General features: G+C 36.6%; 1 protein-coding gene across 5 annotated transcripts in view; it reads right to left on the reverse strand.

Moving 5' to 3' along the window:
• STK31 (serine/threonine kinase 31) overlaps positions 1 to 26541 on the reverse strand; it is a 135290-nt gene that overhangs the window by 65698 nt on the left and 43051 nt on the right. For all 5 annotated transcript variants that reach the window (XM_032759232.2, XM_058446398.1, XM_058446415.1 and 2 more), the window contains exons 9-13: positions 17641 to 17756; positions 16005 to 16164; positions 8006 to 8128; positions 1797 to 1976; positions 1218 to 1334 (exon numbers count right to left, since the gene is read on the reverse strand). In XM_032759232.2, the coding sequence (XP_032615123.2) occupies positions 1218 to 1334; positions 1797 to 1976; positions 8006 to 8128; positions 16005 to 16164; positions 17641 to 17756 (696 nt within the window). The remainder of the gene's footprint in view (positions 1 to 1217; positions 1335 to 1796; positions 1977 to 8005; positions 8129 to 16004; positions 16165 to 17640; positions 17757 to 26541) is intronic.

The raw sequence follows: 26541 nt of genomic DNA on the forward strand, positions 1-26541 counted from the left end.
ACATAGAATTATACACAAAGGAATATCCAAAAGAGTTAAGGCCTCCAATGACAATAGATAAACTTCAAAATTATGCCTTTAACAGATTTCTGCAGTGATTTCAAAACAGTTCTTAAACACAAAGAAAGATAGATATCAAAGATGTTCATATGGAGGCCAGGCAACATAGTGAGACCAGTCCCTAAAAAAAAATTTTTAATCAGCTGAGTACAGTGGTATACACCTGCAGTACTAGCTACAAGGGAGGCTGAGGCACGGAGATTGAGGAGTTCAAGGCTGCAGTGAGCTAGGATCACATCAATGCACTCCAGCCTGGGCGGCAGAGCAAGACACTCTCTCTCTAAAAAAAGCAAAGCCATTCATATGGGAAACTTTACCCATATTACACCATTATTCCCAAAGCTGTGTGGAGTGAGACCATCAATGGAAATCAGGGATACTAATATGCTAAATACAAGAACTATAAACAATATATAGACCTTCAACACTTTACTTTTAGAAACCACCTGTTAACAACTTCTTCTAAAATCAAGTCTGACAAAACTATCTACATCAGGACTATTTAACAATATAAAACTTCTTAATGTATTTTTAATGCCAATATGAGTAAAATTATAAAAAGTAAAAAAAAGAAAAAACAAGCAAAATGAGAAGCCTAAGCACTGAAACATTGGAAAGCAACCTGAATAACTGGGAAGAGTCCCAATAAGCAATAATTAAAATTACAAAACACCCTTTGGAGTAGCTACACTAATTTTTACCTTGACACAGTAACAAAGAATATACACAATGGAGAAAGAAAGAGGATGACCAATCCATCTTGTGTGTCAACTTTCAGAGCTCTCTCAGATTTTAAGTTTTCACAAACTCTAAGGAGTCTCTTCTTATAGTCATTTGGTACGACACATTCAAGAATCAAAAAATATAGACATATTGTCCACTCAAATTAAGAGCAGTTTTCTTAGAATTAAACAGATTTTTTATGTGAAATGTCCTATTAAAACAAAAATGTCACCTAAGAATAAGACTTTGCATTGTGTTTGGATTAGAACTAGACATTGTTACTCTTTCAAACAAGCCTATCAGAAGAAAGCTATGATCAGTCCTAATACTTTCTAACTAGCAAGAAAAACTCTATTATTGGTTAATACTTTCTAACCATGAAATGAAACCACACTGCTTCCAAGGAGGCAATAATAAAGAATATCGATACTCACAACCAGAGCTATCTCCAGCTCTTTGCAGACACTTGACTCAGTCTTCTCTAGGATTTCATCAATATTATCCATTGTGTCTTCTGAAATCAGTGATTCTTCCATAGATAGGTCAAAAACCTCATTTGCAAAAATAAACACATGAAATATCTCATTTAATTCAATCAGCATTCATTGTGCCTTAATATCTGAAGCAGAGTATTAAGCTATACCCTGGGCAATGTAAAAGAACTAGGAATGCAGGAAAAAAAAAGTGCCTACCCTCATAACATTTATGCACTGAAAGGAAAAGGTACATACACATAGCATACTGTAAGAAAATAAATGGTTAAAAGAGGAAAGAGGACAATCCTTAGGAAAAGTTGAGAAAAAGGAGGAACAAGACCGATATGATTTTTTTAGGACTAATAAAAGGAGCAATCTGACTAAAAGCTGATAAAGAACCTTGACTGGTAAGGTGGCAAGTTTAAATCTGATACACAGTAGGTAGACGATGTCAGCTCTTGAACAAAGCACGTGATTTTTAAAATATATATTCCCTGGTTTATGCTACAAACACAATCGGGCAGGAGCTTTTATTACCTTTAAGGTTCTTTGGAACCATGCTACAAGACGCTGCAGAGAAGCGTCTGTTTCACTTCTAACATTGGTGAACTCCTCTCTTTTATCACACTTCCAGTCACAAAATTTTTTAAGTATTTCATCAGAATTTGCTCCTTCTTTGGCTTGTCCATACACTGCTTCTAAAGAGACTGACAAATCCTGCAGAGAGATATACTTCTGTTTATTAAAGTTTATTAACTAATTCAGGATTCAAGCACTGTGTTAGGATCTAAGGGGCAGAAAAGGAGTATGCTGAATCCCCATTCTTGAGAATTTCATAAATACAACTTAGAATCATCACATAGAGATGAAAACACAAAACTACCTAGAAGGTGGTTTATTTGGACCATAATAGTAAAGTTTATTAAGTGAATTAGTTACAAATAGAAAGCTTTATATCCTTATGGTTTTTAATTAAGCAGACATTACCCTGTTTTCCCTTTTTGTATAAATTTATTAGGTAAAAGAGTAATTTTGTTACATGGATATATTGTGTAGTGGTAAAGTCTGGGCTTTAGCGTATCTATCATCCAAATGTACACTAAACCCATTAAGTAATTTCTCAACATCCACCACCCTCCACCCCTAAACACTCTTCTGAGTCTCCTTTGTCTATCATAAGAATCACTACTGTTTGTCCTGGCATGAAAGTTTCTAAGACCGATTGCCAAATAAAAATAAACTACACACCAAAATATACAAATAATTCTAATTAAGTAAAGACATTAAACATATATATGGACAATCATGCATCACTTAACGACACGGATATCTTCTAAGAAATGCATCGTGAGGCAATTTCATCATTATGCAAACATCATGGAGTGTACTGATGCAAACCTAGACGGTATAAATTTACTACATAACCAAACTACATGCTATAGCCTACTGCTCCTAGATATAGCATGCTACTGTACTGAATAATGTAAGCAATTGTAACGATTGCCTAGGTAAACACAGAAAAGGTACAGTTAAGCACTATAATTTTATGGCATCACCACCATATATACAGTCCATCATTGGCCAAACCATGCAGCCTTTGACTGTACTTAAAGGCATTTTTTTAATGAATTGGCCTGGCTGGGTTTGCCTGGGCAGATGTGCAAAAAAAAAAAAAAAAAAAAACAGTAATAATAAAATTTTTTAATGTAATAAAGAATTGGAAAAGACAAGATAGGCACAGTCTGCTAGCTCTCTCCAGAAATCAAACCCTAGAAATTTTACAGAGATAAGAAAAAAGCTTAAGAGATCTCAGAAGTTTTTAATCACAAAACTCTGAGAAATCTTAGGCAGAGGATGGTTGGTGTTTAGCACTGAATTAATAAAGTCCCTACAAGTGAAAGAAGGACTGTGTCACAGCATAGAATTACCTGTGGGAAAAGAAAACTTTTTTCATAGGCCCTTCTCTCTCCCTCACATCAAGAGGAAAAACAGCAGCACCATCAAGAGGCAACGGGTTTATGCAAGTACAGCACAAGAACACAGATGAGGCAAAAATTGATAACCAATATAGAAGAGCTGGCCAGCCCCTGACAATTCTCTTTCCTTCACTTCTCCCCTGAATATCTGGCAGCATTTACATCTCAGGGTGGTAGTGCCTGGAAAGGAGCAGTAGCTGAGGCAGAGGGAATAGAGGTTTGCTGAGGAGTAAGACCACCCAGGAGAGAAGCAAAGAGGGAGTAGATAATCCCTGGTTGCAACATCAGAAGCTCTAGACCCTTAAAAACAACCCCATTCTAGTCTCTAAACCTATCCAAAGTCTTAAAAGTTGTGGTCCAGACTTTCACTCTTCCCTAGGCCCTTCATATAACTACACAACAGCGAAGAACTAAGGTAGCTTATAGTTCCAAGGGAATATGAGATCTTGAGGAGAGATAAGAAGAGGATAAAATGGTGTAAACGTCACAAGCACTCTGAAAGAAGTATAAAAAACTAAGCCACTTTATAAAAAGGAAGCAAAATCAGTGTCAATGGCCCAGATAACAGTAAGAACTCAAAAATAAGCATAATAAATATTCTCAACAAAAGAATGTTGGAAATACAAAGCCAAGTACTTATAAAAAATAACCAACTGAAGATATTAAATATAAAAGAAATAATCTTTGACATACAAAACACAATGGATTGGCTAAATGGCAGAAGGGACACAGCTAGAGGATTAATTCATTAGCTACATGGTTGAGTCAAGGATCCCTCCAAAAAGATACCAACAAGATAAAAAGATTTTATTTATTTATTTAGTTTAACCCACCTCCTACATAAGATAAAAAGATTTTAAACAATAGATTAGCCATTAAAATATGTAGATAACAGAAATAGAAGCTTAAATATCTATCTAACAGAAGTCAGAATAAGAGAAAAATTTAATGGGGGAGGGAAGTATCTTAAGAAATAATTATCAAGTATTACCTGCAATTAAAGAAATATATAAAACCTCAGACTGAACTGGCTCAGATTCAGTCAAAACATAAACATGTTCTGATGCAACTTAAGAACAAAGTCAAAGGAAAATTTTAAAACTTCCAGAGGGAAAAAAGATCACAGAAGAACAAAGATTAGACTGATATCAACAATTATGGAAATAAGAAGGCTGGGCACTTTGGCTCACGACCAGTGCTGGCTCCCAGCACTTTGGGAGGCCAAGGCAGGTGGATCACTCGAGGTCAGAAGTTCGAGACCAGCCCGGCCAACATGGTGAAACCCCATCTCTACTAAAATTAGCCAGGCACAGTGGCGCATGCCTGTAGTCCCAGCTACTCAGGAGGTTGAGGCATGAGAATTGCTTGAACCCAGGAGCCAGAGGTTGCAGTGAGCTGAGATGGCACCACTGCACTCCAGCCTGGGTGAAAGAGCAAGACTCTGTCTCAAATAAATAAAGAAATAAAATTATAGAAATGATACAATAGATTATTATTGTCAAAGGTGTAAAGGAAACATGCCCTTTGAACTTGCTATTTTATAGTCAGCTAAACAACTATTTGTATTTGAGATTGAAATGAGATATCCTAAAATATCAAATAACTCACAAAATCAAATACACAAAGATTTCTTTGAAAGCACTCTTAGAGAAAATATTCCAATATACAGAGAAAGCCAAGAGATAAACGACTTATGAAATAAGAATGGAAAAATAACTCTAAAGTCTATTTAACTGAGCTATCACACATAGTATCTATAATAACCTGTGACTAAAATCCTAGACAATTGTGGTTGGTTCACTGGTTGGTTTGGGGAAGGAGGTACAGAAAGAGAGGAAAGGCACCAAAGGCAGATAAGAATGTTCTAAAGTATTAGAAGAGTGGCCAGGCACAGTGGCTCACACCCGTAATCCCAACACTTTGGGAGGCTGACGCGGGTGGATGACTTGAGGCCAGGAGTTCAAGACTAGCCTGGCCAACATGATGAAACCCCATCTCTATTAAAAACACAAAAATTAGCCAGGCCTGCCTGTAATCCTAGCCACTCATGAGGCTGAGGAAGGAGAATCACTTGAACCCAGGAGGCAGAAGTTGCAATGAGCCAAGACTGTGCCACTGCACTCCAGCCTGGGCAACAGAGTGAGACTCCATCTCAAAAAAAAAAAAAAAGTATTAAAGGTGTAAGTCAGAAAAGGGGAGAAAAAGAAACCACGATAAACAGAAATAAGTTTTAATAAAACAGTAATTATAAATATGTAAATTAAGTTACCAACAAAAAAGATATACGTTGGGTGCTTTCAAAAATTAAATCCATTAGTGTGTTACCAGGAGGGCATTTCAAAACGTGAATACAAAAGGTTAAAAATAAAGGGAGAAGCCAGGTGCAGTGGCTCACACCTGTAATTCTAGCACTTTGGAGGCCAAGGTGGGTAGACTGCCTGAGCTCAGGAGTTCAAGCCCACCCTGGGCAACATCGTGAAACCCATCGATACTAAAATACAAAAAATTAGACAGGCATGGTGGTGTGTGCCTGTAATCCCAGCTACTCGGGAGGCTGAGGCAGGAGAATCGCTTGAATCTGGGAGGCACAGGTTGCAGTGAGCCGAGATCGGCCACTGCACTCCAGCCTAGGTGACAGAGCGAGACTCCATCTCAAGAAAAATAAAAATAAATAAAATAAAAATAGAAAAAAAGAAAAGATGTTACAGTGTTAACTAAAAAGAAAGGTGGGATAGGAACTTAAAAGGCAAACAAAAAATTTTTTATTTTATTTTTTAAAATCTAAGTGAAAAAATAAGATTACATAGTAGTTAAAAAGAAAACATTTTTATTATTATTTTTGACTTTTAGTTTAGGCTTGGAAGTACATGTGAAGGTCTGTTACATAGGTAAACATGTGTCGTGGGGGGGATACACATTTTTAAATACATTACAATCATGAATACCTTAACACTCAACAATGTGGCGCTGAAATACTTTGAACAAGAACCAAAAGAACAATAGGGACAAATAGGGACAAACCTATCTATTTCAGATATATGTAACAAAAATATCTCAAAGACTGATATACTGAACCAACCAAAACCTAAGCAAGTTTTACATATATCTTAAACTGTACACCAAGAAAACCGAGAATACAATTTCTTTTTGAACTTAAGAAGACCAGTCACAAAAAATCAACCATGTATTGTACGCCATAAAAGAAGTCTAAATAAAATGCTGAGGAAATCAGAAATCAAGAACTTTAATTTATTTGACCTTCATTATAGAAATATCTTTCTTGGATACTTGAAAAATAAACTATTTCTCAGCAAAATAAAGAGAAGTTTAAAGAATATTTTGGTGACCTGAGGGAATACTAGAAGTGGAGACAAGCCAGATAAGGCAAAAAGTCTTCTAGCATTGAACTTTTAAAAGAAAAGAGGTTTAAAGATTATCTTAATTACAGAACCTTAACCTACATTTACTAACAGTGAGAAGAAATAAACCTTAACGGATAAAGTAGAAGTTGCATTGTGGAAAAGTAAATTCTTACTATATTACTGCCCTTTTATATGCAAGGCTTACTTCAACATTCTGGAAGAACTTATACTATTTATGCAATTCCATTTAAAAAAATGTTTCAAACCAGCGCTCCAACGGTTCTTAAGCCATGTGGAGCATCATCGAAACTACATCTTCATCCAGCAGGACAGAAAGAAACAATGCCTAGATGTCCCTGAATATCTTCTTCTCCAAATTTCTAGCAAGCTTATTCCCTGCAGTCCACAACAAGATCGATATCAGCTACTGGTCAGCTTAGTACTAGAGTAACTGACCAAAGCAGTAAAAATTCAAAAATACATAAAAGGTAAAAGGACTAGAAAAGATTAAAGAGTTATGGTTTTCAAATGAAAACATTTGAAAATGAAATGAAAACATTTCAAATGAAAACATTTGAAAACACAGAAAGCAGAGTATCAACAGACAAATGTGAACTAAAAGAGAGAGGTCAGCAGAGTTATCAGAGAAACATCAGTACGTAAAAATGAACAGTATTCCTCTATTCAATCAAAAATAGGAAATGAAAAGATAATATTCATAAAAGCAATCAAAAGCATAAATAAATAAAAGTTCAATGAAGATAAAAACATGAGGACTTATAGAGAAAAATTTTAAACAATATTAAAGGACAAAAAAAGATCTGAATAAGTAGAGAGAAACACTATTATTAGGTGAAATTATTTAACATTGCCATGTTCATTCACCCCAAATTAAAGTCATTCCTGAGCTGGCAAGACAGAGCTGAAGACAAGATTCCACCATATCATACAGCTATATGTACTACAGTACTCTAGCCTCTGATCACATCAGGGAGAAACTTCCCTGGTCATGGAGCCTAAAAACCCTATAATTTAAGGATCAGAGTTGATCCCTTCTCCCTCTAACATGTGGTCCTACTACATTTTCTGCTAGAATGCAATGGACGATAGGGACCCACATACCTGCTACTGCTCCTGTCTCCATTAATTTCCCCAGTGAATACTGCTGTAGCAGGCCTGGAGTCCCTAGCCATTTTACCTTGTTTGCAAGATAGATATGCATATAAACATAGCCACAAAATATATTAATATAAACTTTTAATCCCATTAAAAAGAAATTAGAATTCAGGAAATAGGAAAAACTTTTGCAACCATCACAGAACAATCTAAAGTCTTAAGGTAAATGCTAATTTCACTTCTTAAACAAACTTACAATTTAACGTATATTTAATATATTTTTAATTCCAACCTGCAATGCTTTTAAGCGTTTATTAAGAGATGACTCATCAACTTCCAGAATAAAATATTCTACTGACATGTACAGCTTCTGCTGCATTTCATTTCTTTGGGCAATCAAAATATTCCCTTCATTCTGGAGGAAGAATAAAAGAATAACCATCATTAATACATCAGGTCTTTTCTGCATATGACCTATATGAAAAAAAGTGATCTCCAAAATTAACTTGATATTCTCCAAACATAGTAGCATTTAGGACATTTCTCTCCTTAGATCAACAAAATGACAAACTTCCTTTCTCTTAATTAAAAATAAAACATTTAAATTCAACAACTCTGATCTGCTAATTTTTATTTTTCCCATTATTTCTGCAACAATGAAATTTTTGTTTTTCTTACAGAAAATTATATAAGTTCCTACTAATTACATATGGCCTCTTTCCTATTCCCATCCCATTCTCAACTCCTTCAGCTACTCATCTTTCAAGATACACTTAAACACCAGGATAAATCCTCCAATTTGTCCAACAGGCTGTGTTTGGAAATACGTATGTGAAAGACATCCAAGAACTCTATGCATTTTCTTTATTATAGCACTTACCATACTGTATTAAAACTATATATTAATATATCCAACCTATACCCAAGAAAGAAAGAAAGGATGATGTCTTTTAAAAATTTTTATCTCTATTACCTATAACAGTGTCTGGCACATACACTTAAAAGCCTGAATTTTAGGATATTTTTTCTTGCATAAGCTCAACCAGACTATTTTAAAATTATAAATAAAAAAGAAAAGACCTCAAGTAAAACCTATTGTTTTCATCATTTAAAAAAAAAAAAAAACACCTGGGTGCGGTGGCTCACGCCTGTAATCCCAGAACTTTGGGAGGCCGAGGCAGGCGGATCACGAGGTCAGGAGATCAAGACCACGGTGAAACCCTGTCTCTATTAAAAATACAAAAAATTAGCTGGGCGTGGTGGCGGGCGCCTGTAGTCCCAGCTACTCGGGAGGCTGAGGCAGCAAACGGCGTGAACCTGGAAGGCAGAGCTTGCAGTGAGCCGAGATCACACCACTACACTCCAGCCTGGGCGACAGAGCGAGACTCCATCTCAAAAAAAAAAAAAAATACACATGGCCACATGGCAATCAAGTTAAAGAACTATGCAAAATACTTGAATAAAAGTTAACAATTCTAAGCCAAAATAAGTACAATAAGGGAAATAAAATGACGATTTCATTTGAGTGGCTATTATGATTGTATATTTAGCCAATAATCTACCCTTCCATCTATCAAGTAAACTTTAAGTCCAGAAACACAAACAGTAGTAGAAAAAAAAAATTCTGCTTTCAAAAAAAGTCACATCTGTACTCATAGGATACTAAGTGCTAAAGCTCCATCCTGAATACTTTCACTATGCTCAAACCACAAAAACAAGTAAGGCAGGTTTTTTCTGTCTTTTCATCTTATATGAAAATACATTAAGAAGTATTTTAATATCAATAGTGTGGTTTAAATGGAGAAAGAATAGGCTTTGCTGTCAGACATGTCTGGGTTCAAGTTCCATATTAACATTTAGAACTAGGGTCCAGGCATGGTGGCTAACACTTGCAATCCCAGGACTTTGGGAGGCTGAGGCAGGAGAATTACTTGAGCCAAGGAGTTCAAAACCTGTCTGGACAACATGGTAAAACCCTGTCACTATAAAAAGTACAAAAAAATTAGCCAGGCATGGTTGGTAGTGCACGCCTGTAGTCCTAGCTACTTGAGAAGCTGAAGTGGAGAATCTCTTGTGCCCTGGAGGTTGCGGCTGCAGTGAGCTGTGATCGTGCCACTGCACTCCAGCCTGGGTGACAGAGGGAGACCATACCTCAAAAAAAAAAGTAATTTTTTAATTTTAAAAAATTACAACTAGGTAATCTTGAACAATTTCCTTACCCTTGTAAGCCTGTTTCCTCACTTATAAAATGGGAGCAAATATGCCCATTTTAAAAGTTAACGTAAGAAAATGTTTATAAACACACTGCCTGTGTTTCATAGAAATTTAAAAAATTATTCATTCTGCGGTAATCTTCTTTCTCCCATAATCAGAAGTGATCAGTTAAAACCTAATATGTAAAATAACCAAAATCAAATCCCTTCTCCAAACTAAACATTCCTGGCATTTTCAAAAGCCTAGTTATCCTGCTCATACTTCTCATTCAGAGCCAGTCAGGCTGCCAACTGATCAACCTAGGTATGATTAGGGAGTAAGATTTACAGGGTATAATCCACAGAGGCAGAAACCACAAATATTTAAGATGGAACAAGTCCAAACAACAAGTATAGAGCTCACAGGTACTAGGGAAAGTTATGGTGGTTGTAGGGAATGGTTTACAAGAAAAACAGGAAGTTCTGTTCAGCCCAATACAATAAAGAAAACTGCAACAGGAAATAAATATATGTACCTAAGCTAATAAAGAATTTATGCGAAATATTTCATTTTCATACCCCTACTCACACACACAAACAACTACCTCCCAACAATAGATGACTCAGACACTAATTAATAGTAAGGCAGAGTCTTATATGCATACAATACACTACTCAGACCAGAAAAGATCCACATTACCATGTATGAAAGCCACTCTGGTTTACAAGCCTAATGTCCCTCAAAAGCCAATATCTCTTATAACAACTCCATAGGTATAGCTTCCAGGGTCCCTCAAGGGGCATGTTTAGTTATAAGAGTCCACATCAAGTATTTGTAGTTTGTAGTTCCTCCCAGTACAGACGCAATTTGACAATCATAAGTTATATTTACCATGAAAAATGTTGCCTGGTACCACAGTTGAAATATTTTATCACATTACGAAGGGAACAAAGACAGGGAGTTAACCAAAGGTAAAGTTTTCATGCAAAAGGGGAAAAGATTTTGTTACCCCTTCTCCACAATCACCGGTTGTCTATTACCCCTTTCTTACAAGGCTATAAATGAAGCAAATTATTAATATGAAGATACTGTAAAAGTTAAAGATTTTACACAAACTATCATTACAATATCTCCAGTTCCTTTTCTTTCTAGAAAGATAACATTTCCTGAGTTCTAATTTGATTACACTGTGATCTGAGAGACTGTTTGTTATTATTTCAGTTCTTTTGCATTTGCTGAAGAGTGTTTTACTTCCAATTATGTGGTCAATTTTAGAATAAGTGCCATGTGGCACTGAGAAGAATGTATATTCAGTTGATTTGGGGTAGAGAGTTCTGCAGACGTCTACCAGGTCCACCTGATAGAGAGCTAAGTTCAAGTCCTTAATACCCTTGTTAATTTTCTGTCTCGTTGATCTAATACTGACAGTGGGGTGTTACAGTCTCCCATTATTATTGTGTGGGAATCCAAGTCTCTTTGTAGGTCTCTAAGAACTTGTTTTATGAATCTGGGTGCTCCTTGGGTGCATATATATTCAGAATAGTCATCTCTTCTTGTTGAACTGTTTCATTTACCATTATGTAATGCCTTTCTTTGTCTTTTTTTAATCTTTGTTGATTTAAAGTCTGTTTTGTCAGAGACTAGGACTGCAACCCCTGCTTTCTTTTGCTTTCTATTTGCTTGGTAAATTTCCCTCTATCCCTTTATTTTGAGCCTGTACGTGTTTTTGTGCGAAAGATGGGTCTCCTGAATACAGCACACGGATGAGTCTTGACCACTTAGCTAATTTGCCAGTCTGTGTCTTTTAATTGGGGCATTTAGCCCATTTACATTTAAGGTTAGTATTGCTCACTCAAAACCACACGATTTCATGGAAATTGAACAACTTGCTCCTGAATTGCTCCAGGGTAAATAATGAAATTAAGGCAGAAATCAAGAAGTGCTTTGAAACCAATGAGAACAAAGAGACAATGTACCAGAATGTCTAGGACACAGATAAAGTAGTGTTAAGAGAGGAATTTATAGCACTAAATGCCCACATCAGAAAGCTAGAAAGATCTCAAATCAACGTCTTAACATCACAATTAAAAGAACTAGAAAGGCAAGAGCAAACAAACCCAAAAGCTAGCAGAAGACAAGAAATAAGATCAGGGAAGAATTGAAGGAGACAGACACACACACACACACACACACACACACACACACACACACACAAAACACTCCAAAAACATCAATGAATCTAGGGTCTGGTTTTTTTAAAAAAAAAAAAGTAACAAAATAGACCACTAGCTAGACTAATAAAGAAGAAGAGAGAGAAGAATCAAACAGACTCAACAAAAAATGTTAAAGGGGTATCACCACTGACCCCATAAAAATACCAACTACCATTACAGAATACTATAAACACCTCTACACAAATAAACTAGAAAATCTAGAAGAAATGAATAAACTCTTAGATGCCTACACCCTACCAAGACTAAACCAGGAAGTGTGGGGAAAAGAAAGAGAGATCAGACTGTTACTGTGTCAATGTAGAAAGAAGTAGACATAAGAGACTCCATTTTGTTCTGTATTAAGAAAAATTCTGCCTTGAGATGCTGTTAATCTGTAACCCTACCCCCAACCTTGTGCTCCCTAAGACATGTGCTGTGTTGACTCAAGGTTTAATGGATTTAGGGCTACACAGGAGGTGCTTTGTTAAACAAATGCTCGAAGGCAGTATGCTTGTTAAAAGTCATCACCACTCCCTAATCTCAAGTATCCACGGACACAAAACACTGCGGAAGGCCCCAGGGACCTCTGCCTAGGAAAGCCAGGTCTTGTCCAAGGTTTCTCCCCATGTGAAAGTCTGAAATATGGCCTCGTGGGAAGGGAAAGACCTGACCATCCCCCAGCCCGACACCCATAAAGGGTCTGTGCTGAGGAGGATTAGTAAAAGAGGAAGGCCTCTTTGCAGTTGAGATAAGAGGAAGGCATCTGTCTCCTGCTCATCCCCGGGCAATGGAATGTCTCGGTGTAAAACCCGATTGTATGTTCCATCTACTGAGACAGGAGAAAACCGCCTTAAGGCTGGAGGTGAGACATGCTGATGGCAATACTGCTCTTTAATGAACCAGATATGTTTATGTATATGCATATCAAAGCACAGCACATTTTCTAACCTTGTTTATGACAGAGACATTTGTTCACATGTTTTCCTGCTGACTCTCTCCCCAATATTACCCTATTGTCCTGCCACATCCCCCTCTCCGAGATGGTAGAGATAATGATCAATAAATACTAAGGGAACTCAGAGACCTGTGCGGGCACAGGTCCTCGGTCCCCTGGGCCCACTTTTCTTTCTCTATACTTTTTCTCTGTGTCTCTTTCTTTTCTCAAGTCTCTCGTTCCACCTGACGAGAAATGCCCACAGGTGTTGAATCCCTGAATAGACCAATAACAAACTCTGAAATTGAGGCAGTAATTAACAGCCTACCAAACAAAAAAAGCCCAGGACCAGACAGATTCACAGCTGAATTCTACCAGAAATACAAAGAACAGCTGGTACCATTCCTTTTGAAACTATTCCCAACAATCGAAAAGGACGGACTCCTCCCTAACTCATTTTATGAAGCCAGCATTATCCTGATACCCAAACCGGGAAAAGACACAACAAAAAAAGAAAACTTCAGGCCAATATCCCTGATGAACATCAATGCGAAAATCCTCAATAAAATACTGACAAACCGAATCCAGCAGCACATCAAAAAACTTACCCACCACGATCAAGTCCACTTCATCCCTGGGATGCAAGGCTGGTTCAACATACGCAAATCAATAAACGTAATCCATCACATAAACAGAACCAACAACAAAAACCACATGACTATCTCAATAGATGCAGAAAGGGCTTCGATAAAATTCAACATGCCTTCATGTTAAAAACTCTCAGTAAACTAAGTATTGACGGAACATATCTCATAAACAGTTATTTTTGACAAACCCACAGCCTCAAATTGAATGGGCAAAAGCTGGAAGCATTCCCTTTGAAAACTGGTACAAGACAAGGATGCCCTCTCTCACCACTCCTATTCACCATAGTATTGGAAGTTCTCAACAGGGCAATCAGGCAAGAGAAAGAAATAAAGCGTATTCAAATAGGAAGAGAGGAAGACAAGCTGTCTGTTTGCAGACGACATGATTTTATATTTAGAAAACCCCATCGTCTCAGCCCAAAAACGTCTTGAACTGATAGGCAACTTCAGCAAAGTCTCAGGATACAAAATAAATGTGCAAAAATCACAAGCATTCCTACACACCAACAAGAGGCAAGCAAAGAGCCAAATCATGAATGAACTCCCATTCACAACTGCTATGAAGAGAATAAAATACCTAGGAATACAGCTAATAAGGGATGTGAAGGACCTCTTCAAGAAGAACTACAAACCACTGCTCAAGGAAATAAGACAGGACACAAACAAATGGAAAAATATTCCATCCTCATGGATAGGAAGACTCAATATCATGAAAATGGCCATACTGGCCAAAAAAAATTATAGAATCAATGCTATTCCCATCAAGCTACCATTGACATTCTTCACAGAATTAGAAAAAACTATTTTAAATTTCATATGGAATCAAAGAAGACCCCATATAGCCAAGATAATCCTAAGCAAAAGGAACAATGCTGGAGGCATGATGCTACCTGACTTCAAACTATACTACAAGGCTACAGTAACCAAAACAGCATGCTACTGATACCAAAACACACATATAGACCAATGGAGCAGAACAGAAACCTCAGAAATAACATCACACATCTAAAACCATCTGATCTTCAACAAACCTGACAAAAACAAGCAATTGGGAAAGCATCTCCTATTCAGTAAACGGTGCTGGGAAAACTAGACATATGCAGAAAACTGAAACTGAACCCCTTCCTTACACTTTACACAAAAATTAACTCTAGATGGATTAAAGACTACAAAAACCCTAGAAGAAAACCTAGGCAACAGCGTTCAGGACACAGGCATGGGCAAAGACTTCATGACAAAAACAACAAAAGTCAAAATTGACAAATGGGATCTAATTAAACTAAAGAGCTTCTGCACAACAAAAGAAAATCATCAGAGTGAACAGGCAACCTGTTCTCCTGAACAAGAGAAAAATTTTGCAATCTACCCATCTGACAAAGATCTAATATCCAGAATCTACAAGGCACTTAAACATATTTACAGGAAAAAGACAACCCTATCAAAAAGTGGGCAAAGGGTATGAACAGGCACTTCTCAAAAGAAGACATTTATGCAGCCAACAAACATATGAAAAAAAGATCAACATCACTAATCATCAGAGAAATGCAAATCAAAACCACAAGAAGATACCATCTCATACCAGTTAGAATGATGATCATTAAAGTCAGGAAACAACAGATGCTGGAGAGGATGTGGAGAAATAGGAACACTTTCACACTGCTGGTGGGAATGTAAATTAGTTCAACCATTGTGGAAGACGATATGGCAATTCCTCAAGGATCTATAACCAGAAATACCATTTAACCCAGCAATCCCATTACTGGGTATATACCCAAAGGAATATAAATCTTTCTACTATAAAGGCACATGCACACGTATGTTTACTGCAGCACTGTTCACAATAGCAAAGACTTGGAACCAACCCAAATGTCCATCAACGATAGACTGGATAAAGAAAATGTGGTACATATACACCATGGAATACTATGCAGCCATAAAAAGGAACGAGTTTATGTCCTTTGCAGCAACATGGATGAAGCTGGAAGCCATCATCTTCGGCAAACTAACACAAGAATAGAAAACCAAACACTGCATATTCTCACTCATAAGTGGGAGTTGAACATTGAGAACACATGGACACAGAGAGGGGAATAATACATACCAGGGCTTGTTAGGAAATGGGAGGGGTGAGGGGAGGGAACGTAGAGGACAGGTGCAGCAAACCACCACGGCACATGTATACCTATGTAACAAATCTGCACATTCTGCACATGTATCTCGTTATTTTTTTCAGAAGAAATTTAAAAAAAAATTTCCTTATGTTCAACAGATAAAAACCACAATAGAGAAAAATTCTCAACTCACCACATATTCACAAGTTTTAATCTTCTCCTGAGCCAGATTGTATTCTGCCCATATTATCTCTAATCCATTCAAAGAAGCTGGAGCAGTAAAGCACCCTTCATCCAACACTTGTATAGCATCTGAAAGGTCTTGTCCGAAACGAACGCTGATGCCAACGTGCCTATTTTTAAAAACATCAAAAAGAAAAAGATCAATAAATTAGAAAGCTGGTGTGAGAAAAAGTTACACTTTAATAGTAATGGTCTAAAAGTTATTGTTTATAGCACTGGCTTTGAAGAGGTACCTTTTAAAACTTTATATAAAATCATGTATAACTTATTTTTTCAGTCCACATATTTTTATGCAGACATGCATAATTTAATATAAACTTTTAATTAAAAAACATCTGTGATATACTAATTTCATGACAAAAAAATATGAAAAAATTAAAAATTTTTTAAACTATAAAAAAGGCAACTTCGAAAGTCTGCAGAATTTGAAATGATATGAAATGAACCTTCAATTTTTGGTCTACAGATAATTTACAATGTCTAAGAGAAAAGACATATAAGAAACCCACTGTATCATAGGCTAATTGATCTAAACAAGAGTTAAGTTCCTATGGCCTATTTTTAGTCACAAAAACAGCACTTCCAAATAAAGACCCAAAACATTTCTAATATTAAACACTAAAATATACGTGTCCTCTACATACATTTAAGAAAAAGCAATAAAAACAACAAAGATAATTATTTACCCAAACTTTGGTGAATGAGTGGGTGACAGTAGGGTTAAATCAAGGAATAAATGTTTGCAAAGTGAAAATTGTAAGAAGTGCCCCCTACCACCACAGGTTCAAAAACAAACAATAACAAACGTAGTGGGCTCGCTGAATGCTTTCATGCCACGTCGTTTATTGCAAAGGCATCTATATGATTCTTGCATACTTTACAAATTTTTATTTGATGATAATCTGTATATATTCATTCACTCATTCATTTTCCAACCCACTTATTCCAATCCAGCGGTTGCAGGTGGCCACATCTATCTCAGCAGCTCAGAGTACGTTTAGGAACCAATCCTGGACATGATACCATTGCACTGCAGGGCACACTCACGCTCATCCACACTCACTCATACTGGGACAATACAGACACACCAATTCACCTAAGTGGGATGTGAGAGGAAACCACAGTATTCCAAGAAAACCACCCAAATATGGAGAGAATGTGCAAACTCCACACAGACAGTGGGGCTCCAGCTAGGAATTGATTTTCTTCTTCAATGTTATAATGAAATAATGTTGAATGAAAACACGTTATTCAAAGACATGCTGTACTCCTGAAAATAACCCCAAGCAAAATAACTGGATATGGTAGTTTCCCATCAAACTATCACTTAAAAGCTATGTTGCTGTTTTTTCAATTTCAGTCTCAGTTATGACCTTAGAACACTATAGCTCCAAGCAGTGACAGTAGAAACCTGACAAAAACAGTATAAAATTCATCTCAGAAATAACTATCTTTCTCTCTTTGAAGTCATAAAAATACAAAGGTTTAATTTTAAAGCAAAAATGGCAAGCATACAATTTAAACAAAGCACCAACTGATTAACAATTAGTTTAAAATATCCTTCTGAAAAATATGCTTTTACTTACCTCATTTCTTTCAGTATTTCCATCTTAGCTGCCAGATTTTTCATTCTGGTATCTATACAGGTCTTCAGGGTGCTTTCTAAGTGGTTAGTCAAATCCACAGCAGCTGCCTTCTCTTGCTGAAACAAAGAATAAGCACATCCTAGTAAGACCCAAATAGGAAACTGTATTTCTGCTATAATTTAAATAATTTTTGGCTGGGCACAGTGGCTCATGCCTGTAATTCCAACACTTTGGGAGGCCAAGGAGGGCAGATGGCTTGAGCTCAGAAGTTTGAGACCAGCCTGGACAATGTGGCAAAACCCCGTCTCTACGAAAAAATACATGGGTGTGGTGGTGCGTGCCTGTAGTCTTAGCTACTTAGGAGGCTAAGGTGAGAGGATGGCTTGAGTTAGGGAGGCAGAGGTCGCAGCGAGCTGAGATTGTGCCACAGCACTCCAGCCTGGGCAACAAAGCCAGACTCTGTCTCAAAAAAAAAAAAAAGTTTCCAAATTTGAATAAAACATAATAGAATCTAGCTGCTGATTTTTATTTCAAATTAATATTTATTTTTAACTGCTTCAATTAAATAAAGAATGAAGGCTTTAATGATTCTAAACAAACTATACATTATCACTCTTGGCACAGCTTTTTGGAATTTATTCATTCATCATCTTTTTTTGGCGCTATGTCTTTTTTTAAATTGTAGTAAAATACACATAACATAAAATGTATCATTTTAACCATTTTAAAATGTATAGTTCTGTTGCATTAGGTACATTCATATTGTTGTGTAATCATCAGCACCCTACATCTCCAGAACTTTTTCATCCTTCCTAATTAAAACTCTGTATCTATCAAACACTACTCCCTATCTCCCCTTCCCCTCCCCCAAGCCCCCAGAAACCACCATTCAACTTTGGGTGCCTACAGATTTGACTGCTCTAGGAACTTCGAATAAAAATACTATATGCAAATATGCCTGTATTAATGTCAAGCAACAACTCCCTTTGGCACAAGGAGTATTTTCTAAGCAATAAAGAGAGACATTTAGTAAAGATAAATGGGTCAATTCATCAAAAAGATACAACAATTCTAAATGTATATTTGCATAATAACAGAGCTTTTTTTAAAAAAAAATCACAAAATCTGATAGAACAAAAGGGAATAAAACAGAAAAAACTACAATAATATTTAGATTTCAGTACTTCTCTCTCAGTAGCTGACTGAACAAGTAGAGAGAATCTGTCAGGGTCTAAAAGACTTGAAGTCCACTATCAACCAATTTAGCCTAATATTTATAAAGCACTTCACCCAACAACTATAGGATACACATAACTCTTAAAAATGCATGAAACATTTCCAGACAGACCATATGCTGGGTAATGAAACAAATGTCAATAAATTTAAAAGGACTGAAACCATTCAGAGTATGCTCTCTGATACCAATAAAATTAAATTAGAAATCAGTAACAAAATATATTGTAGGAACCACTGCGTATTTATCCAAAAGAAAGGAATTAACATGCACTCCTAAGTTTACTGCAGCACTATCACAACATCAAAGACATGGAGTCAACCTAAGTGTCCATCAATGGATCAAGAAAATGCAGTATATATACAATGGAATACTATTCAGCCATAAAAAAAAGAATGAAATCCTGTCATTTGCAGCAACATGGATGGAACTGGATGTCATTCTATTAAGTGAAATAAGCCAGGCACAGAAAGAAAATATTTTACATTCTTGTTAATATGTAGGAGCTAAAAAAAGTTGATCTCATGCAGGTAGAGAGTGGAATGATAGATACCAGAGGCTAGGAAGGATGTCGTAGGGATAGAAGAATAAAGAAAGTTTGGTTAGTAAGTACAAACATGCAGTTAGATAGAAGGGATAAATTCTAATGTTTGATAGCAGATGACTATAGTTAACGATGTATTGTATATTTCAAAATAGCTAGAAGAGAGGTCTTGACATGTTCCCAACACACAGAAATGATAAATCCTTTAGGTGATCGATATCCTAAATACCTACACTTGATCATTACACATTCTAGGCATATGACAAAATATCACACATACACCAGTAAACATATATAAATACTATGTACCAAGAAAAAAATAAAATGTATATTGGGGAAATCTTCAAATTTGTGGAAATTAAGCAACATGCTTCTAAGTAGCTCAGGGTTCAAACTAGGATTCACGAGGAAATGTTTTAAATATGCTTCACTAAATAATAAACAAAACATATCAAAATTTGTGGTTTGTAAATAAAGCAATGCTTAGAAAGAAATCTTTATCTCTAAAAGTATATTACAAAAGATTTAAAACAATAATATAGGGACTTCTGGTTTTGGTTTCACATGTAAGGAGCCTGGAAGTCACTATGCCATCCTAACACATATTAAAAGGCTGAACAAAGTGGAAATCAACAACTTTTCTCAGATCTGTAAGAAAAGGTGAGATAGGTAGGGTCACTGGGAAAACTGCTACTCCTAAAATTAGAGAGACAGGGATACAGAGAATCACAACATACTGGAACAGAAATTTCTACAGGAAGCAGTGCCTAGATAGGAAAACCTGGACTGCTGACAAACTGCTGGAAACTAGGTGTGGGCAAGACTGAGAGCTGAAAGCTCCAGGGGCATCCAGTCATGGGAACCCCCGTGCTTTTGTGAGTTTTACCTCCAGGAGCTAGATCACGTTCTCACAGTAAATACAGTATCATACATATCATCGCAGTAAAATCCCCTCATGCTTCCAGCAGTGGGAGGGGAAAACAAACCATTTTGAAATATCCCAGAGCACTCTGTACTTCTTAATAAGATCTACCCTGAAAAGAAATCAGTTAAGCAGAGCCTAACCTGCTGAGGTTTCGTCAAAGCCTAACTGACCTGGGGGACGGAAATATCCAACTCCAGCCAGCTCTATCCTTCCACATGGGATGAGGTAAATACCCAATTCCATCCTATTCTAGCCATCCTATCCCACCTAAATGGGGAGGAAAAAAATGAGAAATGCTTGTGAATTCACAGGCCAGAGGCATGCACTCACAAAAAGACTGAGACCTAATCACAGGACTATACAACACATCACTCCCCCGTACATCTTACAATTACATTATTAAAGACATATTTAAACCAATTGCTTTTTTAACTGATATGTCATATACAGTTATCAAGAAAAAATTACAGCCAGGCACAGTGGCTAATGCCTGTAATTCCAGCACTTTGGGAGGCTGAGGTGGGTGAACTGCTCAAGCCCAGGAGTTCAAGACCAGCCTGGGCAACATGACAAAACAGTCTCTACCAAAAAAAAGAACGCAAAAATTAGCCAGGCATGGTGGTGCACACCTGTAGTCCCAGTTACTCAGGAGGCTGAGATGGGAGGATCTCTTGAGTCCAGGAGGTGGAGGTTGCAGTGAGCCAAGATCACACCACTGTATTCCAGACTAGACAACAGGGCAAGACCCTGTCTCAAAAAAAGAAAAGAAAAGAAAAGAAAAAATTACAAGGCATACTCTAGGGCAAAAACTACAGTTTGAAGAAAGAAAACATTCAGAACCAGATGTAGAAGGGATGTTGGAATTATCAGACAATGAATTTAAAACAATTATGATTAAAACGCTATGCATTACAATGGAGAAAGTAGATAGCATGTAGTAACAACAGATGGGCAATGTAAGCAAAGAGATGGAAATCCTAAGAATGAACCAAAAAGAAATGTTAGATATCAAAACACTAACGGAAATCAAAAATGCCTTCAATGGACATCCTAGTAGACTGGATGTGGCTGAGAAAAGCATCTCTGAGCTTCAGGATATATTAATAGGAACCCCAAAACTGAGAAGCAACGAGAACAGACTCAAAAGAAACAACAGAAGACCTAAGAATTGTGGGACAACTACAAAACATGTAACATATGAGTAATGAGAACGCCAAAAGGAAAAGAAATACCTAAAACAATACTGAGAATTTTCCTAAACCAAAACATGGATCCAGGAAGCTCAAAGACCACTAAGCTGAATGAATGCAAATAATAATAATAATAAAACTATGCATATTATTTTCAAACTACAGAAAATCAAAGATAAAGAAAAAATCCTCAAAGAAGCCAGAGGGGAAAAAACACTTTACCTATAGAGGAGTAAAGTTAAGAATCATATTCAACATCTGATATACTTTGGATGTTCGTCCCCTCCAAATCTCATGTTTAAATGTAATCTCCAGTGTTAGAAGTGGGGCCAAGTGGGAGGTATTGGTTCAGGGGTCAGATCCGTCATGAATGGCTTAGCACCATCCTCTTGGTGGTGAGTTCTCACTCAGTTCACAAGAGATTTGGTTAGGACCTACCCCTTCTCTCCCTTGCTCCCCTCTCCTTGCTCCCTATCTCCCCATGTGATATACTGGCTCCCCTTTGCCTTCAGCCATGACTGTAAGCTTCTTAAGGCCCTCACCAGAAGCAGATGCTGGCACCCTGCTTTCTATATAGCCTGCAAAACCATGAGCCAATATAAACCTCTTTTCTTTATAGTCAGTCTCAGATATTCCTTTATAGCAATGAAAACGAACAAAATATCTCCTTGGCAAGCATGCAAGGAAGTAGAGAATGGAGTGAAATATTTAAAGGGTTGAACAAAAAAAGCCACTAACCTAGAACTCTGTGTCCTAAATCATCCTGGAAAAGCAAAGATGAAATAAAAGACCTTCTTAGAGAAAAAAAAAAATGAGGGACCATGCAACTGGTAGACCTTTCTTGAAAGAAATGTTAAAATATGTTTTTGAAGAGAAGAAAAATAATATAGGTCAGAAGTTTGTCTCCACATAAAAAAGGAAGAGCACCAAAGCAGGAATAAGTGAAGGCAAAATAAAAACTTTTTTTCTTATTCTCAATTGATCTAACAGAAAACGGTTTCTTAAAAAATAATAGCAACAATGTATTTGATTATATATGTTTATATGTACATATATACGCTTACATATAATTATATATAAGTGAAATGAAAGACATCAACAACACAAGGAGTAAGAGGGAGGAATTATGATTATTTTCTTATAATAAGGTGCTCACACTACCCATTAAGTGATACAGTGCTACTTGAAAGCGGGCCTGAATTAATTGTAAATGTATACTGCAAACTCTAGAGAAACCACTAAAAAACATTTTTTAAAAAAAGTATAACTGACATGCTAAGAAAGAAGAAAAAATAGAATCATATAAAACGCTCAATTAAAGCACAAAAAAAAGAGAAAAAATGTGGAAGACAAAAGAACAAGCAAGAGCATCAGACAGATCTTAATCCAATGCAACCACATCAATAATCACTTTAAATGTCAATGGTCTACATCAGGGGTCCCCATCCCCCAGGCCATGAACTGGTAGGGTCCATGGCCTGGTAAGAACTGGGCCACACAGCAGGAGGTGAGTAGCAGGTGAGCCAGCATTACCGCCTGAGCTTCGCCACCTGTCATATCAGCGGCGGCATTACAGTCTCATAGGAGCGCAAACCCTATTGTGAAGTGCACACATGAGGGCTCTAGGTTGCATGCTCCTTATGAGAATCTAATTAATGCCTGATGATCTGAGGTGAAACAGTTTCATCCCAAAACCCCCAACCTCCCTCCTGGAAAAATTGTCTTCCATGAAACTGGTCCCTGGTGCCAAAAAGGTTGGAGACCACTGGTCTAAATGCACCAATTAAAAGACGGACTGTCAGAATGGATGAAAAAGCAAGATTCAAATACACACTGTCTACCAGAACCTACTTTAAATATAAAGATACCTACAGATTAAAAGTAAATGTAGCCAGGCATAGAGGCTCACACTTGTCATCCCAACACTTTGGGAGGCTGCGGCTGGAGAAATGCTGAAGACCAGGAGTTCAAGACCAGTCTGGAAAACATGTCAAGACCCCATCTCTTAGAAAAAAAAAATTGCCAGGCATAGTGGTGCATGCCTGTAGTCCAAGCTACTCAGGAGGCTGGGGCAGGAGGAGGATAGCTTGAGGTATCCTTGAGAGGAGTTCGAGGTTGCAATGTGCCATGATTATACTGCTGCACTCCAGCCTGGGTGACAGAGTGAGACCCTGTCTCAAAAAATAAATAAAATAAAAATTAAACAGATGAAGAAAAATATACCATGCTAACACTAATCAAAGGGAAACAAATTAACACAGGTACTAAACACTAGTGGCTATACTAATTTCACACAGAGTAGACTTCAAAGCAAGAAAAGTTTTCAGGGATAAAGAGGAACACGAAACAATGATAAAGGGGTCAATTCTCTGTATGTGCCTAATAATACAGCATCAAAATATATGACTCAAAGACTAAGAACTGCAAGGAGAAATAAATAAATCTAGTATTATAGTTGGAGACTTCAACATCCCTCTATCAGAAGTGGACAGATCTAGCATGGAAAAATCAGTAAAGATACATTTGAACTCAACACCAATAAATTGGATATAATTAACATCTATAGTGTACAGTTGATAATTAACATCTACAGACTACAGCTGACTCTTGAACAAAGCAAGTGTTAGGGGTGCCAACCCCCTACAGTCTTGTAAATTTATGTATAACTTTTGATTCCACAGAAACCTAATTACTAATAGCCTACTGTTGACCAGAAGCTTTATTGATAAGACAAGCCATCAGTTAGCAAGTAATCTGTATGTTATATGTATTATATACTGTATTCTCACAGTAAAGTAAGCCAGAAAAAAGAAAATATAAGGAAAAGCATGAAGAAGAGAAGATATATTTACTATTCATTAAATGGAAGTGGATCATCATTAAAGTCTTCATCCTCCATCATCTTCACATTGAGCAGGCTGACGACAAGGAGGAAGAGGAAAGGCTGGTATTCCTATCTCACCAATGGCAGAGATGGAAGAAGTGGAAGGGGAGGCAGGAGAGGCAGGCATAACTGATGTAACTTTTATTTAAAATATCCACATATAAGTGGACCCACGTAGTTCAAACTCATGTTCAAGGGTGAACTATGCTTCATCCAACAACAGGAGAATATACATTCCTGTCAAGATCACGTGGAAGATTCACCAAAATTATGGGCCACCACATTCTGGGCCATAGAACACACCTTAACAGAGTTAAAAGAATAGAAACCGTACAATGTCTGCTCTCAGGCCACAATAGAATAAGCTAGAAATCAATAACAGAAAGATAATCGAAAAAAATCTCAAAACATGTAAGGATTAAACAACATTACTAATAATACATGAGTCAAAGAAGAAATCTCATGACAAATTTAAAAATACTTTCAAGATAAAAATACAACCTACCAAACTTTGTAGAATGCAGCATAGGCAGTGCATTGACAAAAATTTACAGCATTTAAATGCATATATATTAGAAGTGAAATGAAACTGATATTAATAATCTAAGTTTGCTCCTTAGGAAACATAAAAAGAACAGCAAATTAAATCTTAAATATGCAAAAATAGGAAAGTATAAATCAATCTATTTGAAAACAGGAAATCAGGAGAGAAAAATCAACAAAACCAAAAGTTGATACTTTGAAAAGATGAATAAAATTGGTAACACTATAACCAGGCTAATTAAGAAAAAAAAAGACAGAAGACACAAATTGCCAGTATCAGAAATGAAAGAGAGGGCATCAGTACAGATCCAATGGAAATTAAAACTTAAAAATATTATGAACAACTCAAGTCCCACAAATTTGATAATCTAGATTAAGTGAACTAATTCTTTCAAAGACATAATCTGCCAAAGCTCACACAAAAATAATCTGAACAGGCCGGGCGTAGTGGCTCACACCTGTAATCCCAGCACTTCGGGAGGGCGAGGCAGGCAGATCACGAGGTCAGGAGATAGAGACCATCCTGGCTAACATAGTGAAACCCTGTCTCTACTAAAAATACAAAAATTAGCCAGGCGTGGTGGTGGGCGCCTGTAGTCCCAGCTACTTGGGAGGCTGAGGAAGGAGAATGGCGTGAACCTGGGAGGCGGAGCTTGCAGTGAGCAGAGATCATGCCACTGCACTCCAGCCTGGGCAACAGAGTGAGCCTCCGTCTCCAAAAAAAAATAAATAAAAATAAAAAATAATCTGAACAGACTTATTTCTATTTTTAAAATTGAATTAACCATTAATAACCTTCCAAAACAGAAAGTGTCAGGCCTATATAAGTTCACTGGTAAATTCTACCAAACATTTAAGGAAAAAACTATACCAATTCTCAGTCATTGAATATAAGCAGAGGAAATACTTCCAAACTCATCCCATGAGGCCAGCATCACCCTAATACTGAAACCAGAAAACAACATTACACAAAAAGAAAGCCACAAACCAATATATGTCATGAACATATATGTAAAAACCTTCCAAAAAATTAGAAAACTGAATCCAACAATGTATGAAAAAAAACACAGTTGATGCTTGAACAACACAGGTTTGAACTGCACAGGTCCACTTACAAACGGATTTTTCTCAAAAAGTTACACAAGGTGTGCCTGCCTGGTACACCTTGTATAACTTATTGAAAAAAAAAAAGTAAAAATTTTAATTTATTTTAAAATAATTTTAATTTTAACTTATTTTTAAATAAGTTAGTAAGTTAAATAATTTTAACTTATTTTAAAATTAAATAATATTAAGTTAAAATTATTTAACTTATTTATCCCTCCACCTCTTCCATCTCTGTCACCTGTGAGACAAGACCAACCCATGCTCTTCCTCCTCAGCCTACTCAACATGAAGACAATGAGGATTAAGACTTAATAAAACGTAAATATATTTCTTCTTCCTTATGATTTTCTTAATAATATTTTCCCTTCTCTAGATTACTTTATTGTAAAGATACAGTATGCAATAAATATAACACACAAAAACGTGTTTGTTAGAATAAATTATTTCAGAGAGGGGCTTCAAGATGACTCACTA

Source organism: Hylobates moloch, unplaced genomic scaffold (genome assembly GCF_009828535.3).
Source record: "Hylobates moloch isolate HMO894 unplaced genomic scaffold, HMol_V3 SCAFFOLD_1, whole genome shotgun sequence".
Classification (NCBI taxonomy): domain Eukaryota; kingdom Metazoa; phylum Chordata; class Mammalia; order Primates; family Hylobatidae; genus Hylobates; species Hylobates moloch.